Here is a 19,647-nt window from a genome sequence, read left to right as displayed (position 1 = left end):
CCCATAGTTTCTGGTTTAATCCCTACTGGTGCCCACCTCCCATAGTCTCTGGTTCACTCTCCACTAGTGCTCTGCTCCCATGGTCTCTGGTTTACTACTTACTGGTACCCTTATCCCATAGTCTCTAGTTCAATCCCTACTAGGGCCCACCTCCCATAATCTCGTTCAATCCCCACTGCTGCCCACCTCCCATAGTATTTGGTTCAACCCCCACTTGTGCCCTTATCCTATAGTCTATAGTTCATTCCCAAATGGTGCCCACCTCTCATAGCCTCTGGTTCACTCCACAACTGGAGTGGATTTCGGCAGACCTGTGGATTTCCATAGATTTCAGTGGATTTCGGTATTCAGCTGCACCCCTTCAATATTCAGCTTCCTACTTTATAATCTTCTTGGTGTGTGTTGGGACAAAGGGCCGCAACAATGCTCTTCCAGCATATCCGGTACTGGGTCATCTTCTTTGTTGGAGCCATGACACAGTCCTGCCTCTCTCGCCTCACTGTTTGCTGATCATTTCAGCTTCCTTTTTTATTGTCATTTTCTTAAATACAGTGGCATTCCTGAAAGTTGTAACAGGTTATTGTTGTATTAAGCTGTGGTAATTATTTATAATAAAGTTTGTATTGATAATTTTAGCAGTGGCACCAAAAACACTCTTTTGTTCATCATATTTTTTCATTAATTTTGAAACAGTCAATTACATTTCTTTGTTCTTCAGATGGGATAAAGCAAACATACCGATGTCGTACATTTGCCTATGTCTTAAAATCAACTAAATTTTGGGTGGTGTTCGCAGCCCTCACTATGTTGATCGTCCTCACTCTTATTGATATAATTGCGCAGATTTCAAAGGTGAGTCTTTCCATAATCATTTTCGGTTCACATTTCATTGACTTTTACTATTAATTATAAAATGATAAAATTTGTTACATCAGATTTTTAAAACATTTCTATGTCTTTGATAGGTGATCTCTGAAATGTCATTCTCACTAATCTGTAAAGTTGTTGGTCTAGATACTGTGTGTGTCATCCTTCATAAATACTAATTAATATTCTTTTGAGGAGACTTGCCTACGAGTTAGGAGCATCTCTAAAATATGCAGATCTTAAAGATTCTCTTATCATTGTGCCTTTTCATGCAGCAAATATCCTCCGACTATACTGTTGTAACCTGGGTGGAATAATAACATGTTTAGTAATAGCAAATGCTCACATAGCAGTTATGATCTCTCGGTAATAGCTAAAAAGCTCAAAAAGGAATAGTGAAACGATGTCTTCCAGCATACACTGAACATTAATTCTTTTATACTTTTATTCATCAACTGACGTTAATAGAGCACAATTCTCAAGGGGCATAATCAATATAAACAAGATTGTAAAGAAGTAAACCATGGGTTGTCTCTCTTATATTCATTACACCCTTCATCCCTTAGTTTAAAAGTACATAAATATAATGTAGCTAAGGGAATTGGGGTCACAAAATTGTAAAAATTGATGAATTAACGCACAAAATTCGCAAGGGTGATTGTGCTTGTTTTAAATTTAATGGAAAATTGATGGAAGACAAAAAATCTAAGGAAGTTATTGTGACTGAACTGACTTTTTATCCATCAGCTCATGTTCATATAACATGATATACAAGGGAGTTAATCAATGCAAACATTCATATATATATATATATTATATATATATATATATATATATATATATATATATATATATATATATAAATTGTCACTCACATTATATATGGCCAAGACGTACGTTTCTGTGGCTTTCGTCCACGTCTTCAGTCGGCATAATGTCCGAAGTGAAAAATGTATTCCGTTTGGGGTGTTTACTCCGTATGTCCTGATTCAGTATGTTATATATATATATATATATATTATATATATATATATATATATATATGTGTGTGTGTGTGTGTATGTGTGTGTGTGTTATAGAATAAAGTAATATGAGATTATATCTCTTCATTCATTACACATACAGTGCGACCTCTGGTTAACAACACCCCTAAATAATGACAACCCCTGGATAGCGACTACGACCTTTCGTCTATATTTTTTTGATATATATCATTAGTAATAAAAACCCCAAAACAGCGACATGTATTTCAGTAAAACCTCTGTTTATTGACATCGATATAGCGATAATTGTAAATACAGGGGTTTGATACAAAGAATCTAGCCAATTAGGCAACATTGTTTCCGACCATTATCATCTCATACTCTTAAGACAATAAAAAGTCTACTCACATCAACGAGATCAAGTTAACGACCAATGCTACCTACCTATGGCTGTTGCCATCGGGTGCATAGTAAAACGACGCTATCTAAGGCTGTCAGATGGTCACTGGCCAAAATTGGACACGCAGAGAATCGTGATTCAATTATTAGTTTTAAGTTTTTGTTAAACCATTCCCTTTTTGAATAACAAATGTGTTCCTTGTCTAGTCGTTTATTCGTTTGTTGTGTTTGACCAAGTGATGTTCGATTTGGTTAGTTTTAAAGTCGAAAATAGCCACAAGGAACACTGGCGCCATAGACAGTCCATTGCCGATTTCTGACAACCTTGCTGACGAAGCAAGTGGGAATCAAGAATGAAGCTTGTATTATAAATGCCATTTGATCAAATAAATGTCTGTCCCAAACCTGGATAAACGAAAGAAGTAAAAAGGGGTGCAGGTACTGTTTACAATCAAGACAATGACAATACACATCGGAGAAAGATAGTCTGACGATTCGGGCCACACCCGGAGAGTCGGTAGAGCCAGATAGCCCGGAACGTCAACATAAAGAAAAGACTAAGAAAGAAAGCGGGAGCCCGTTGATAAGTTCCCTCGGAGTGGATGATCAGGCCACTGCACTTGAGCCTAGCCTGGTCAGAGGGATGAGAGAGAAAGTGAAAGCCCGTGTTTCACGACTAGACGATGTTGGCAATGGCAAAATAAAGGAAAGCAAGATTAACAAGCACGATACATTTTTAATGGAAACTAAATTACTTTTACAACACAAATAGGAACGACACAACTCTACTTATCTTATCTTATCTTATTCTTTTGAGCTCAACAACACTTACAAGAACCCCCTCTGGTTTTCCGTGCCTTGCTTATATAGCGCTGATTCAAACCCAGTGAATGGATAAATGAGGTGTTAAGAATGTCTAGTAACCCGAGGAAGGTACGGTAAACTCCGGAATCGGTCGGGTTATGCCCTAGCAACCATTGCCAGGGCATATCACCCCCTCCCTAATGAGGAAAGACCCTCTGTGAAGGTGAAATGGAAAAGGAATGAAGACCCAACAAGGGTTAAGTAAAAAATAATAATCAAAGAGGGGTCTGGACCCCTAGGGGTCAAATTAAAATATCAGAAAAGAACCTTTATGATGATAAATTGAACTATTGGTTAGAAATATTATAGGGCTAATAGTCCGGAACGCCAACATAAAGAAAAGACTAAGAAACATAGACAGAGGGTACTCGTTGATGAGTTCGGAGTGGAAGATCAGGCCACTGCACTGAGCCTAGCCTGGTCAGAGAGAAGAGAAAGAAAGAGAAAGCCCGTGTTTCACGACTAGACGATATTAACAATGACAAAATAAGGAAAACAAGATTAACAAACACGATACAATTACTTTTAAAACATAAATAGAAACGACACAACTCTACTTATCCATTCACCCTTCTTCTTCTTCTTCTTCTTCTTCTTCTTCTTCTTCTTCTTCTTCTTCTTCTTCTTCTTCTTCTTCTTCTTCTTCTTCTTCTTCTTCTTCTTCTTCTTCTTCTTCTTCTTCTTCTTCTTCTGACATCCACGCATAAGAAACACCACTATAATAACAGAATATAAAACAGAACCGCTGGTAAAGATGTATTATGTTCAGCTCAACGAAATTTACAAGACCCCCTCTGGTTTCCCGCGCCTCGCTTATATAGCGCTGGTTCGAACCCCTTGATTGGATAAATGAGGTGTTCAGAATGCATAGCAATCCAAGGAAGATACGGTTTCTCCGGACTCTTTCGGGTTATGTCCATTGCCAGGGCATAGCAGATAGCGTATCTGTTAAACCTTTTGACTTGATGAAAAATACACATTCTGCCATAATTGAGACATGTCTTATCACAGGCACTGGTCCGTACATTGCCACCATTATTATCATGGGTTTCACCGCATGCCCTTTTCTGCCATCTATAAAACCCCAGAATAACAACACCCCTGGATAACGACATAATTTTCTGGTCCCTGTCTATGTCGTTATCCAGGGGTTGCACTGTACTTCTTTCAAAACTTTGTGAATAGTTCGTAAAATGTTTTCTACAATACTTATATGTCTTTACTGATTCTCATAACTTGATTTCAAAAATATTTTATGTGGGCTGGGTCAATTATTGCTATATTGCCCTTCATCTCTCAAAATATGAAGAATCTCATGGACTATTAGAGAATATTCCGTCTTAACCTTGCTGTGTATGAAACTACTGTAAAAACCGGTTAAAACAAAATCAGGGAAGCGGTATTCTTTCTGGATTTAAACATATCTTGGTTGAGCCAAACCTCAAAAAGCTATCATGTGTTTCAAAGGATACAACTCGTCGAAACTCATAATAATTGTTGATTACCTTTTTTATTTGATTTTGATTTACAAACAATAATGTTTTTTTAATATGGTCATATGGAAGGGAATACAAAAAATTCAGTAAAATTGGCATTTACTTTCCCCACCAATCCGTCTAGATTCGGGATTAAAGTTGAAACAAATATATTCCTTAATCTTTCAATTTAACCGTTGCATTTGGTATCAAACATATCGAAAATGTGCAGTTGATTAAGAGTCTGAAGTGAAGACAACGAAATCTATATGCATTTTGATATCGATCTCGTCTTCTGACCAATTGATGGAGGTTGAAAAAATTAGGAGCAGCCAGAAAATCGGCCACAGTCCACCGATTAGAACCCTGGTAATCTTTGCTACACACGCTCTGAATTTTCTCAGTGTTGTTTGAACTAGGGTCCAGATGGAACATGTGTGCCTCTTTAAGACTTTTATGTGTTGTAATGGGAATATTTCTCAGTTATCAATAGATTGACAGTAGTGTTTATTGATAGCTAATTAACAAATACATTGAGAAAATGACATTTTTACTTCTTTTCGGTTTAGCCGTCTTTTTGGTATTTAAGTTTTTGGTTTAACTGGTTTTTACTGTAGTTTCATATGTCGAGGAGCAGGCGCTTTGTCTTGATATGACTGCACTTTTTTCTAAAGCAGTTGACTGTGGAAAACTGTGAAATCATTCGTGTGGTATTCGGTTCTACAGCAATAAAGAAAAATAACATGAAGATACATTTCAGGAACATGAGTGGGAAGCCAGAGAAATGAAAGTAACAAAATCAAACAAAACTGTCACAGTCCTTAAAAAAACCCACCTAAACAGCATTATCTGGGATGGCTAATGCAGGAATTACACATTCTAACTTCAGGGTAGGAGCCAATAGTATTCTCAACTCTGAGATTAGGGATAACAAACAAAACAATGGCAACTATAGAAGTCTTATCCAACGTATATCAATCAATCGTTACTAGGATGCTCTTCGGTACATCAAAAGTTATGATTCAGGAATCATAATAATAATAATAATAATAATAATAATAATAATTATTATTATAATAATAATAATAATGATAATAATAATAATAATAATAATAATAATAATAATAATAATAATAATAATAATAATAATAATAATAATAATAATAATAATAATAATATGATGATGATGATGATGATGATGATGATGATGATGATGATGATGATGATGATGATGATGATGATAATAATAATAATAATAATAATAACAATTATTATTATTATTATTATTATTATTATTATTATTATTGTTATTTATTTATATATAGCGCCTGTCCCTTACAATATTGCTCTAGGCGTACAATATACATGGCATGCAATATATATCATAAAAATAGTATTACATATCATATTATCAACAACAGTTAAAAGATGAGAGTACAGAATTATCTTTTTAAAAATGTAAATTAGAGTAAATATGTTCTAGGATGTGACACTACAAAAATAATGTAACTAAACCTGTGGTATATTATGAAGATTGCTTATCCATTCATTTTCAACTTTAATTTTTAAAAATATATATATAAATAAATAAACAAATGCTCAATTGGTTAATTCTACATACTATCTAAATATAACAGAAAGAGATGACTTTTTAAATTTTCTTTTAAAAACTGCTTCAGAATCGGTAAAGCTGGAGCGCAAATTGAATTCGACATTGTTGGAGCTGCGCAATATAATGTTTTTCCTTTTAATTTTGTGTTCTCCCTTCGTCATGAATAAAAGCCTTTAAATAGCATGGCCGAAATTTACTTTCTTTTATAATATTTTATTAAATGATTACTTCAGACATTTTACTCCAATTTTTCTCTTATATTTTCATTTCCTCTCTTTACAGATCAAAACATATGGTATTTGGGGCTACCTTTTTAACAAGGAAAACTATGTTCATATAGTTATAACTATATTTGATATCTTTTTGATATTTGGATTCATCTTCAGGTACCTCTTAACTGGAGTAAGTAATGATCCATCATGGAAACATTAAAATTTTATTCAGCTTTTTATATATGAATTTATACGTTCAAATGTCCAGTGGATTATATTTCATTAATAAGGAAACGCATTATATTTTCATCTCCCCCCCCCCCCAGCCCTAACTTTTCCCTTTTGCCCGCCCCAATCACTCTTCTTCCTTATATATCACAAGGAGGGAATTCCTTTGCTATCATGTTTTAAGTATAACAATGTCTCCCTAATCAAGAGACCGCACATTGATAGAATAGACATGCAAACGAATTGAATACAATGTTAAGTTTACGTCACGAATGAATTATGCCGTACACTATACCTTACAATGGAGTCTCCTTTTTACAGTGAGCCTTACAATTGAGTCTCCTTTTTAATGTGAGCCTTACAATTGAGTCTCCTTTTTACTGTGAGCCTTACAATTGAGTCTCCTTTTTACTGTGAGCCTTACAATTGAGTCTCCTTTTTACAGTGAGCCTTACAATTGAGTCTCCTTTTTACTGTGAGCCTTACAATTGAGTCTCCTTTTTACTGTGAGCCTTACAATTGAGTCTCCTTTTTACTGTGAGCCTTACAATTGAGTCTCCTTTTGACTGTGAGCCAGCCTGGGACACATTGATGTATTCTTTTCAAAATTGACTTACTTTCATTGTCCAGGTAATGGATGAAATGGAAATATGGTTCCATGTAGCCTGCTGGGGGAATAAATGAAACGTTGTGAAGCGCACAGAGTATGATAAGTCTATGGAAATGCACTATATAAATGTTCATATTTCTATCCTATTCTATACAGCTGTATTGATTTGAAAGTTGTCAATGAATCCGAGTATCTCACATGTGATGGAAGAGAGTTCCAAAAATGGGAACCCATTTTACGCAAGGTCTTTGACAAGAATTTATTGGTCATTGCTTGACCTCCAAGTTTCGGAGACATAGATGTTTAGAAGGTCTTTAATAACTGGGGGGGGGGCGAGCCTGTTAGTGCTCAAGGATTGTAGACAACAGTACAAATCTTATAGGCACCTCTGTTCTCCACAAGAAGCTAGTGTAACTCACGGAGAAGGAGATTTGCAGATGGGTATTTTTATTTATTTCGTACAATGAGTCTGTGTTATTTTGACCAACCTGATGTTTACACATCATGGCTTTAGCTAAATTTGCCCAGAGGGAATAACAATAGTCCAATTAGGATAAAGCAAGGGAATTAATCAAAAGTTCTGCTATATGCTTTGGTATTAAATGGGTAACTTTGCTTATTTTTTTATTTCTATGTACATAGATTTAGCAATGACTATGAAAAATGTTTTTTTCTTTTTTGAGAATTTTTTTTGTCTAAAACCAAAGCCCTATCTCCACTGAGTAAAAATGTTTTTGAATTTTGAAAATCCATTCATAAATAAACAAGTTATGCAGTTCCAAAGGTGTCATTTATTTGGATGACCCGCAAAGAGGAAAAAAACGCGAAAATATGGGACGCTTTTTCGGCATTTTTTTTTTCGACCTTTGGTTGTATCTTGCGTAATAAGTGGATTAAAAGATTGAAACTTAAAGAGCAAATTAGGATGGTGTTTTGTGAAATACGGGAAAAGTACTCGTCATATTCATATGAAATTTTACAACCAAAAAGAAGAAATGTTCATGTATTACCTTGTCAGCGACAAAACCTCCACACCCTCCAGTTTTAGAAATATTTTACTCCAAAGAGTAAAAATCTATTTTTAACGGTCTTCTGGTAATCGCACGAGTTTTGTCGCTTGACATAATCTAAAATGATCTTTTTTCTAACTGTGTGCCAACTTTCAGTCATATTCATTGATAAACAGCGTCGTAATTAATTTTTTTAAATAGCATATACGAAACGGCTTCGTCCCATATTTTGACGCGAATTCGGGCACTTCGTGAGCGAAAAAGAGGCCCAAAGATTTGTGCGGGATAGTCATTGCTAATAGATTGTATGGTGTTGTTGACATGGTTTGTCATGAAAAAATCTTTATCAATGATGACGTCAAGGTTTTTTGCTTTATTAGAAAATTCTGTTTTACTGTTTACGAGAGTAATAGCTGATTTATTTGTCTGTTTAAGGACACTCGGCCTTCTACACATCAAGATCTCAGTTTTATTATCATTTAGTTTTAGCGTATGTTGGTACATCCAAAATTTAATCTCGTTAAACATCTCGAAATTCATTGTATTAAGAATTGTACAATACTAAGGGTACTGAATCATAAATTTGCGCATCATCTGCATAAAAATGATAACTCAGATTGAATCTGGATATCACAATAGAAAAGGGCTGCATATATACAGTGAAAAGGACTGGGCCAAGATCAGAGCACTGTAGTAAAACTTGCTTTGAATGAGTACCATTGACCACGACAGTCTGCCGTCGATCCTGTAAATTTGATGTAACCAATTTAAGGGGAATTTCTTTTACGTCGAACATATTTTTTAGTCTTATTAACAAAAGTAATGGTCAATGGTGTCAAAAGCAGCTTAAATATCTAAAAGGCATAACACATTGATATTGTTAGCATCATCATTAGACAACAAGTCATTAACAACATCAAGAAGCGCCGTTTCAGTACTATTACTGTTTCTGATAGTGATAGCTGATTTATTTGCCTGTTTAAGGATACTCGGCCTTCCACCCATCAAGATCTCAGTTTTATTATCATTTAGTTTTAACTTGTTTTGGTACATCCAAGATTTAATCCCATTAAAACAGCTCGAAATGTAATGTTTTTTGTTTGTTTTATATCACTGTATAGCGCTTAGAGCCTGTGACAATGGAGTGAAGCGATATACTAAATGCCTTTTTTATCATTATCATCATCATCATCATCATCATCATCATCATCATCATCATCATCACCATCACCATCATCATCATCATCATCATCATCATCATCATCATCATCATCATCATCATCATCATCATCATCATCATCATCATCATCATCATCGTCATCATTGTCATCATCATTATTATTATTCATTATTATTATTATTATTATTATTATTATTATTATTATTATTATTATTATTATTATTATTATTATTATTATATCATTATTATAATTATTATTATTATTATTATTATTATTATTATTTATTATTATTATTATTATTATTATTATTATTATTATTATTATTTTTCATTATTATTATTATTATTATTATTATTTATTATTATTATTATTATTATTATAATTGTTATAATTTTCAAAATCTTACTCTATTTCAATGTAACCTTATACAAAAAATGTGAATTGGTCATTATCTTTTTTTTTTTCTTCTTCTTTTTATTCTGCCAGCCAAAGCATAGTGCACTACACTCCAAAATTGGCGAATCAGAAAGGTCTTTGTACGTCAGCTTTGCAGACATGGCACTGGTGGTGAGCACACTCAACAATGTGAGTGGATTCCAGGCCTTTGTGGCTCTGATGTTGCTCATTCGGAGAGCAAGGTACGTATGGATGAATGCAAGAATGAAGAGTTAAATCTACCACATTTATTTTCACACATAGTTGTTAGAACAAGTACCAAACCAAATCCTTTGACTGGTTTCTTTATAACTATTTTCTAACGAGCACCATCCTATAACTTGAGCTTTTATATAACGTGCCCAAAGCGCTTTACTCTGACCAACAACAACACGTAATGTGTAGAACGAGACATGACGCCTTTTATGCGATATTACACTTTTTTCCGATAAAGACGACGCTGTTAACGGCTAGGTATTCATTTTACACCTGAGTACGGTGAGAGAATGTGAGTAAAGAGCCTTTTCCAAGGATTCAACTATGCGCTGAGCGAGGCTCTAACCAAAGACCTTCCGATCCAAAAGCGAGTATCATACCACAAGACCAAATAGCCGTTTTTTTATATCCTTCGTATCCCACCCTCAACCATTTCACAAATTCTTGACACTTTGTTTTGTCTGGTTGACTTGACTTGACTTAGATGCCTTTCGCGTCTCGACCGAAAGATCGGGTCGCCTTGGCTATTTCCAGTATTTCCTGTGTGAGGTGTCTCCAATATTGCCGGTCCTCTGCTAGGGTTCTCAGATTTTCAAGGTCCCCTGCCGTTATGAGACTAATGCTTTGTCCAAGTGTTGTGAGGTTTTTGTTTAGGATCACAGGGAGTGTTGTGATCGGTCTTCCTCTGAAAAGGTTTCCGTGTTTTTGGAAGTATCCCGACATGGCTTGGTTTGCTGGTATGTTTTTGTCCCTGCGTAGTATGTGACCGAAAAGTTGCCATCGTTGTTGTAAAATGTCAAGGGAGATTGGTCTTTCTTTTGTGATCTTATAGAGTGATTCATTTGAGATCTTTTTGGGGTATTTGATGTCCAGTACCCTTCTTAGCTGTGTACGATGGAAGGCATCCAGATGTTCTTCTTCGGATTTTGTCAACGCCCAAGTGCCGCAGTTATACAGAAGTACCGGTTTTACAAGAGCATGGTACAGTTTCAGTTTGGTTTTTCTCTTTATTTTGTCACCTCTAATCCATACATTGGTGAGTTTACTGAGTGCGGCGTTTGATAGCTGTTTTCTTCTTTGTACATCCTCGGTGTCTCCAATTAGTGAGCCGACTTTCTTTGTTCTTTTCCATTCCTCTTTGTTCCTCGATATTGTTGTAAATTCGGTTTTATTGGCATTGACTTGGAGGTTATATTTCATGAGGGTATTTTGTATGATGTCTATATTTGCTGGTGTTGATCCAATAAAATCGACATCATCTGCATAGGCGATTTCTCTAGGGATTGCATTCTCAATATGAGTCGTTGGTTTTGGAATGACTTTTCGAACTTCTTTTAGAGCGTGTTCTAAGTATATTGTGAACAGAATCGGGCTCAGACTATCTCCTTGGGGGGTCCCGATGTTACTTTCGAACTGCGTCTGTTTTGTGGCCCCGTATATCCTTGGTTGTATCTTTGTGTTGCTGAGGAGAAATCGGATTATTCGGAGCTCGTCTTCGTCTACTATTTCTGTTAATATCTCCAAAAGTTTTCCTCTGTCGATCGTATCAAAGGCTGCGGACATATCGATTCCGGTTATTGTTATGGATATGTTTTCTTTGAGTGCCTTTGCTGCCAACCATTTATGTGTCCATACAACGTCCGATGTGCTTCGGTCTTGGCGAAACCCGCTTTGGCTATGTGATAGATAATTTTCTATTTTCGGTCTAATTCTGTTGAGGACAATAGTTGACAGTGTTTTTCTTATGGTATTCAGTAATGTTATTGGGCGCAGGTTGTTTACGGGTCCTTTCGTTTTTCCTGGTTTTTGTATTGTAATTAGGACACCGCTGTTTATGTCCCAGTCTTTGTGTGTTGAGAATGTTTTGTTCATTATGTTTGCAATGCTCAGATCCAGGGAGAGGGTACCGCATTTCAGCAATTCAGCGGGAATTTCATCTTCGCCTGGGGATCTGTTATTGTTTAGGCACTTTATGCTATTTCTAACTTCAGTTGTTGTGATGCGGTTGTTTAGGTCTCTAGGGTTTCCTGAGAAGGGCGATATTTGTGAGACTTGTTTGTGAAATTTCTGCTGGAAGTGGTCAGTTACAATGTCAAGGATATCGTTGGGATTTGTTGTCTGTTTGCCAAATTTATCCTGTAGTTTTGGGTTCTCGAATGGTTTTCGGTTCAGATATTTCGTCGCTTTGAACATAGACGATGCGTTATTTTTGGACTTTTCTATGTCTTCCACTTTTTTTGTCTAATTCCTCGTTTCTGTGTTTTATTGTAAGTGATCGAATTGAATGCAGTATTTTGTTTCGTTCCGTTTTCAGGTTTATTATTTCTTCCGAGTCTTTCGTGTTTTGTATCCTGATCCTAAGTTCTTTTTGTTGCCGCGATAGATCGTTAATAGCGATGTTAGGCGTTCGATTTGGTTTGTTCTTAGTTGTATTAATAGAGCCTGCACTTTCTTCCCCCGCATATTTCATTGCCGCTTGCGTCTCTTTCCATTCATTGTTTGGATTACTGTTTTGCTTTATTTTCCATAGACTTGAGTTAAGTTCATATTGGTAATGAATGCGACATTCTCGCTCATTTACTATTTTTGCCGTGTTTATTTTGACTGCCGTTTTACCTTTCTGTCTTCGTTGTCTGTACACATTTATGTTGAAATTCGTTTTTACAAGTTTGTGATCGGATGTTAGCAGTGTACCACCGTATGATCGCGAGTTGGTTGAGTAGTGTTTATGGCGGTGTCGACATATGATATAGTCTATTTGGTTGTGTATTGTTATCATTTTGTCTTGGGTTTGGTCTTTCCTTTGTCCTACCCATGTTGTCTGGTGTCTTGATGGGTGGTTGAAAGCACTGTTTGTTATGAAAAGTTTTCTCTGTTCACAGAACTGGACTAATTTTTCTCCGTTATCGTTACGTTTTCCTTTTGAGTATGATCCTAAACATAGTGTGTCACTGTCGAGACGTTTTCCTACTTTGGCATTAAAATCTCCAGCAATTATTAATATTGATTTGTTTCCTATTTTGTTCAGTGTATCGTCTAGGTCTTTGTAAAATTTATCAGTTTCCTCTGGGTATTGTTTTGCGCGTTGACTTGGTGCGTAAACATTTACGATTGAGATAGTGAACGTCTTCTTACCGTGATCGTCTTTGTTATCGTTATTCTGGTTCCTTGAATTGATCTTACACTTAAGCTCAAGAACACATATTCTGTCCGAAACATTCCATTCGTCACGAGTCAAATCCCTGCAGTTTTTATTTATGAGAAATCCACATCCATAGTGAGGTGAACTGGAAGCAAAGCACAGCAGTCTGTGACCATTTATTGTTTGGTCGACGCCATCTTGGATCTTCGTCTCTTGTAAACACAACACATCGATTTTATAACTTTCTAAATCTTGACACAGTTGTTCCTTTCGAATGTTACTTTTAATAGATCTTAAGTTAAAAGTTCCAATATTAAGATTAGTCCACATCAGGTAAAAATTAAAGATTCCACACAGTGAATAAATGGAAACATAAGACTATCCACTGAGCCGAAGCTCAATGTCAACAGGTGTCAGCCATTTTGTCTGGTTGGGGTCTTCTAATCTATCATGATGAGCAGAGAGGTCACATTCTGTATCTTCTCTTCCTTCAGATCAGTTTTCTTTTTCCCATGTTGCTCTCTGTCTATGTTGTTATTTGAGATCACTTGTTTGATTTTTTCCTGATCCTGGCAAGAGTCTTTATCTGGGAGGGAGACAGTTATGTGTATGGTACCTTCTATTTAACTTTTTTCCCTATAAACCATCTATCTAATGTGATTTGTTTTGTACTTTATAAACATTTTTGTATCCTTCATAGCAGATATTTTGCTTGTGTCTGAATGGGACTTTTTGGTAATGTCAAAATAAGCACATTGGTGAATTGCTCACGGAATCTTTAGTTCCCTTTTGTAACCAATCCCCTATGTCTTCCTTTTTCTTTGATGTTTTTAACTTCAGATCTACAGATTTTCTTATACCATCTTCCCTTTCGGTGACGCTGAAGTGACCTTAAAGTTTTGCAAACACCGTAGAAACCCTTCAAATAACAAAATAAAAATTGATACTTGATATTTTCTTATTAAGTCCTCCTGGCTGTTGCGGAAGAGAATTTTGGATGTCGAAGGAATAAATTAAATAATTGCATTATTATCATTATTATTATTATTATTATTATTATTATTATTATTATTATTATTATTATTATTATTATTATTATTATTATTATTATTATTATTATTATTATTATTATTATTATTATTATTATTATTATTATTATTATTATTTTCATTATTATTATTATTATATTTTTTATGGTTTTGTGTTTAGTATTAAGATTCGAACTCTGTTGTTTTTTTTAATCAATGACAGAGGTTACAGTACATAATCCGCCTTGTACAGTTGAGCTCATAATCATTGGCTTTGGATAATATGGGAAGTTTGCGACAGTGGAGATGTTGTGAACCCATGTTTTATGCTCTATCAGGGTTTTCTTCAAAATCTCAGAGTGAAAAATCTTACGTTTAGAAAAAATTAAATCATATCTAACAATTTAAGAACCAAAAGTAACATGTAGTCGACCTAATAGGTAATCTTTTTTTTTAATGCGTATGCTCTAGTTTGTATTGGAAGTCATCATTGTGAATTTCATCAAATAGCAATGCATAAAATCAGCCTCTTTGAGGATAAATAGACCAGAAAAGTGTCAAATAAATGAAATAACTTTGGATGTTTGGAAATACATAGTATATCTGCCAACCTATTTAGATAGGAAGATTGTTATGAAAATCAGAGATCTCTTTGATTTGTAGGAGATTGCATCTTTTTTTTTTTGGTTTAATATAATGGCCTTTAAGTAGTACAGCGGGCATCGCTTAATCCGTTCTCCAGGGTGCATAACCAAAAAATCGACTTATTGAAAAAAAAGTGTGTCAAAAGTTTTTTCCCCCCTGGAAATAAAGACGTCATCCCTTACTATTTCATTCATTGCAAGTTTTTTATATTTATCTATTTGTTTTATTTTATGTTTTTGTCTGTTTTAGTTCTCTGGGGGGGGGGGGAGGATGAAAAGGATAACCTCGGTGATTACATTAAAGAGTCCTGTGAAAGTGCTTGAATCTCTCCACTATCTTGACTATTTTCAGGAATATAAAAAGGGTACACATCTTGATTCAACTGATCCAACATGTATTTGTCATGGCTATCCCACCAGCCATATGTGTGCTTACTCTGGCTACCGTTGCATACTTGCTTTTCGTTACTGAGTAAGTAAATTATTGTTTAACCCTTTCCTTACCACATACAGCAAAATTGTCACATTTGATACGACACAATATACATTTGTTCTTCTCCAGATTTATTTTGTAAATCACAATGTATATTCAGTTAGTTATGTTAGTCAAAAATGTTGACCGAGATGTATAATCAATTAGTTATGTTAGTCAGAAAGGAAAATTGTGACCCATCACCTGAAACCGGTATTATTTTGAGGATGATTTAGATGCTAAACTTGTATTTTTTTTATCAAAAATATGAAAGATGGGTAACTTTTGTTTCACTGAGGACAATAAATATTCTCTATGACAAAAGCTTAAGAGATTGATGTTTTTTTTACATCAGTTCATCCAAGCATAATAGTCATTTTAAGGCGACGGGTAACACGTAGGAAGCAGGCATTATTGAAAGATAAAAGTCTGAATGTTGTGGGTATGGATCAATGCCGAAACAAGAAAAGTATAAGAAAAAACATTCAAAAATATCAGCAAGACTCCACTGGCAGTCAAAGCAAGTTGATTATTTGGTTTGTTTGTTTTGTTTGTTTGTTTTGTTTTGTTTTGTTTTTGTTGTTTGTTTTTGTTTTTTGTTTTTTGTTATTTATTTTTTTTTTTGGGGGGGGGGGTTGTTTGTTTTGTTTTTTTAATGCATTTTCTTTGTTTTCTTTGGCACTGTTTTGGACTCACCATTTCAGATATTTATGTAAGTCAACTATTTGGGTAGGTAGTTCTTTTTCTGCAGACTTATACCTTTAAATTTTGCTTCATCACATCTCTAATGCGTTTAATTAGACTCGGGTTTTATGATATTACAGGACAAGGAGAGGGAACCTAACCTCATCCTAATCAGGCAAATTAGGAAGGTTATGAAGCACTTTTTAGAAGAGTTTGGACTACACAGTCCTAATAATTGCATTGATTTGTTAGAATTTCTCCCCAATCATCCTTATTTACCTTATTGTATTATTAATAATGTATTCATGTCAGTGCAAGATATATCACTCTAAAGATAAAATATTAAACTCTCGAATTAATAAATGACATTTTTCTCAGAAAATGATTCTTATAGAATGGAAGTTTAAAAAAGCAAGAGATTTGTCAGAATTGAAAAAAAAAAGTTTTCGTTCAATCAACATAAAATGTACACTTGCTAAAGAGTATTATTTTGTCTGCTATTCCATAGAGTTCCCATGCAATTGATGCTATTTTCCTAAAGTGACAAAAACTAGTACTTTAATGAAGGAAATTTCTTCAAACAATCTTGAAGTAATTCAATATGATGAGCTTTGCCTCTAACTTCTTAGGATGTAGGATGTTTACAAAGATGGTTTCTTTTTTAATATGTGACTATCAACCTTGCTTCATTCTGGTATTTCATGTCGATTTCTTTTATTTTTCACCAGTGCTTACGATACCTCTACAAAGATGCTTTCTGTGTACAGCATGACACAATTTATCTTAGCTCCTGAAAATGTTGATATTCCGAATGCATTTATGGGGCAGATCTTCCGTTTTATATTATGGGTGGTGTTCTTCATGGTTATCACGAATGGATTTCTTGTGGCTCTCAATGAAGACTATTCCGTTCTTATGATGGATAAAAGAAGAAGAGGTAATGCTGATTTTGTCTGTTAAAAATAAAATCGAGCTTTTATATAGCGCAATATCCACTAAACGTGCTTACAAGAGGTCCCTGGTCAACAGCAACATTTAACATATAGGACGGGACATAACGCCTGTTAGGCGATATTACAAATTTTCGGACAAAGACAACGCTGTTAACGGCCAGGTACTCATTTTACACCTGAGTACGGTGCGAGAATGTGAGTAAAGAGCCTTTTCCAAGGACTCAACTATGTGCCGAGCGCGAGGCTCTAACCCAGGACTTTCCGATCCGAAAGCGAGTGTCATACCACTAGACCACATAGCCGCACATAGTCTGTAAAAGCGTCCGTTCCATCTGTGGTATTGGGTGACTGAGCAGTGCATTGCCTTTGGATATACACATAATAATAATTGGCAAGAAGGGGTTATTATGATGGCAAAAGCGTTCTTGGATAATGAACTTTACACGGCAGAATGAAAGAAAATTATTTAAGTATAATATTGGCATTCTCCTACATGAATGGTGATTGTCTAAGAGAAAGAAACACAAAACAAAGGTATATAATAATATTTACCGTAGTATGAATAACGACAGCCTTCTGAAGGGCTCTGAGATCATGGTGTAAACTTTTGGAATTGTGCTATCATCCTGCTTAGTTTATGGGCTCGAAATTAGTCTCTTCATATTATTCAGTTTATTTTCTATTTATGATTAGATGTTTACACTTTTATTTTATGCATTTTATGTGGTTGAATGGTTTTACCGTTTTTGCTTGAATATATAACTTGTTTTTTTTATAATAAAGTTTTTAAAATGTGAGCATTTATATAGCTCAATTTCCACTAAATATGCTCAAAGCGCCTTACAATGGATCTCTTGCCATCAGCAACACTTGCTATATATGACGAGACACGACACCTAGATAGATGATATTACAGTTTTTGTTTGTTTGTTTCCTTTGTGTTTTTTACTGAGAAAATGCTGTTAAAGGTCAGGTACTAATTCTACACATGAGTATGGTGAGAGAATGTGAGTTAAGAGTTGTTTTTTATCAAGGACTCACCCATGGGCTGCTCAGAGCAGGACTCGAACACTGGGTCTTCCGGTCCAAAGGTAAGAGTCATACCACATGACCTCTTAGTCACATCAATTATGAAAGAAATTAGCCATAGTATTCTGAAGCTATATAAATGGTCCACTTGAAAGTAGCCATGTTTAATATTTAAAGCTTTGCAGAGTCATTCAAGAGTCACAAGAGATATTTTTATCGAGGGTTGGGGTGGGGAAACGATCTCTCACTCTAATTAATTTTTTTAAAATTTTCAAGCCATTTTCTTACCCTGTTTTCCACGTATGCTAAAGAGTCAGTCACACTTTTAATTTTTTTTTCAGGCATGAAGTCCATGTTTTTTGTTTTTGCTGAGTTTGTCAAGAATACGTTGGGTGTCGGCTCCGGAACAGTTCAACACGAAGAAATAATTGAAAAGGAAGATCCCTTATTATGTTCTCTTTCTACGGGCTGGTGATGAATAACTTTTTTTCTATCTTTGTATTTGACACTAATAAATCAATCTATGTATCTTGGACATGTATTGATTTCTAATAATGTTGATTTACTTGCCAGATAGCCACTTGATATGAGAAAAAAAAAGTTCATATTGTATGTATGTCTTCTTAATTAAAGCAATTGCTTGACGATATTCCACTTATGACATGAGTAATGTATCAACTAACAATACAAAGTGAGCTTCTATTATCTTTTTTAAACAATATTATTATTATTATTATTATTATTATTATTATTATTATTATTATTATTATTATTATTATTATTATTATTATTATTATTATTAGTATTATTATTATTATTATATTAGTATTATTATTATTATTATTATCATCATCATCATCATTATCATCATCATCATCATCATTATTTTATTTTTTTTTTTGGTTATGTTGTTCGAAAATTGTTTTGTGCTGCTATTGGAAGCACAACAAAGTGGGTAGGTAGGTAGATCCCGGGGGTTCACATAGCAATAATATATGGCAAAGGAGGAGTCTAGATCTATCAAACACTTTCTAATAATATCTTCATGTTAGAGAAATAGTAAAAGGAAAAGCAAACATGGGGAACAAACTCTGTTTATCATTATTCCAGGCATATTTCCACTAAATTTATATATATTTTTTTCTTTAAAAAACAACATGTTTGACATTTAATTTTTTATTTTCATGGGGTTTTTTTCTTACTCGGTACATTGCTAAATATAATTTGACCTAATCTGTAGTGACTCTGACACTGCACTATCAATGCCTTTGTCTTCCTTGGCTTCGAGACAGTGGGAATGTTGAGAGACTATTGTATTTCGTTGGGTTTTTGTTTTTTTTTAGTTTTTTTGTTTTTTTTTTTTTGTTTGGGGGGGGGGGGCAATCTATATAGTCATTTACTAAAGAAACTAGACAGTTTTTATTTGCTGTTATCTCACTTAAGAGAAAACAGATTGGTTCGTGATATATATATATATATATATATATATTATATATATATATATATATATATATATATGTAATATATATATATATAATATATAAATATATATATATATATAATATATATATAATATATATATATATATATATATATATAAATA

General features: G+C 34.4%; 1 protein-coding gene across 1 annotated transcript; it reads left to right on the top strand.

The window, feature by feature from the left end:
- The first annotated feature begins 733 nt into the window (after positions 1-733).
- LOC144979365 (uncharacterized) lies at positions 734-18,751 on the top strand. The gene is made up of 6 exons (XM_078926010.1): positions 734-852; positions 6,483-6,602; positions 9,928-10,079; positions 15,259-15,378; positions 16,791-16,999; positions 18,386-18,751. Exons 1-6 carry the CDS (start codon positions 805-807, stop codon positions 18,517-18,519), a joined length of 783 nt encoding a protein of 260 aa, XP_078782136.1. The 5' UTR covers positions 734-804; the 3' UTR covers positions 18,520-18,751.
- The last annotated feature ends 896 nt before the right edge of the window (positions 18,752-19,647 follow it).

Source organism: Berghia stephanieae, chromosome 9 (genome assembly GCF_034508935.2).
Source record: "Berghia stephanieae isolate SIO BIC M18660-M18661 chromosome 9, UCSD_Bste_1.3, whole genome shotgun sequence".
NCBI classification, from domain to species: Eukaryota; Metazoa; Mollusca; class Gastropoda; order Nudibranchia; family Aeolidiidae; genus Berghia; species Berghia stephanieae.
Note: the sequence above shows the minus strand (reverse complement) of the source record. Positions and strands in the feature narration are given on the sequence as shown.

Coding starts and splice junctions, on each gene's coding strand:
- LOC144979365 (XM_078926010.1), top strand. CDS start 805: ATGTTGATCGTCCTCACTCTTATTGATATAATTGCGCAGATTTCAAAG. Junction 853..6,482: donor TAATTGCGCAGATTTCAAAG/GTGAGTCTTTCC, acceptor CTCTCTTTACAG/ATCAAAACATATGGTATTTG. Junction 17,000..18,385: donor GATGGATAAAAGAAGAAGAG/GTAATGCTGATT, acceptor TTTTTTTTTCAG/GCATGAAGTCCATGTTTTTT.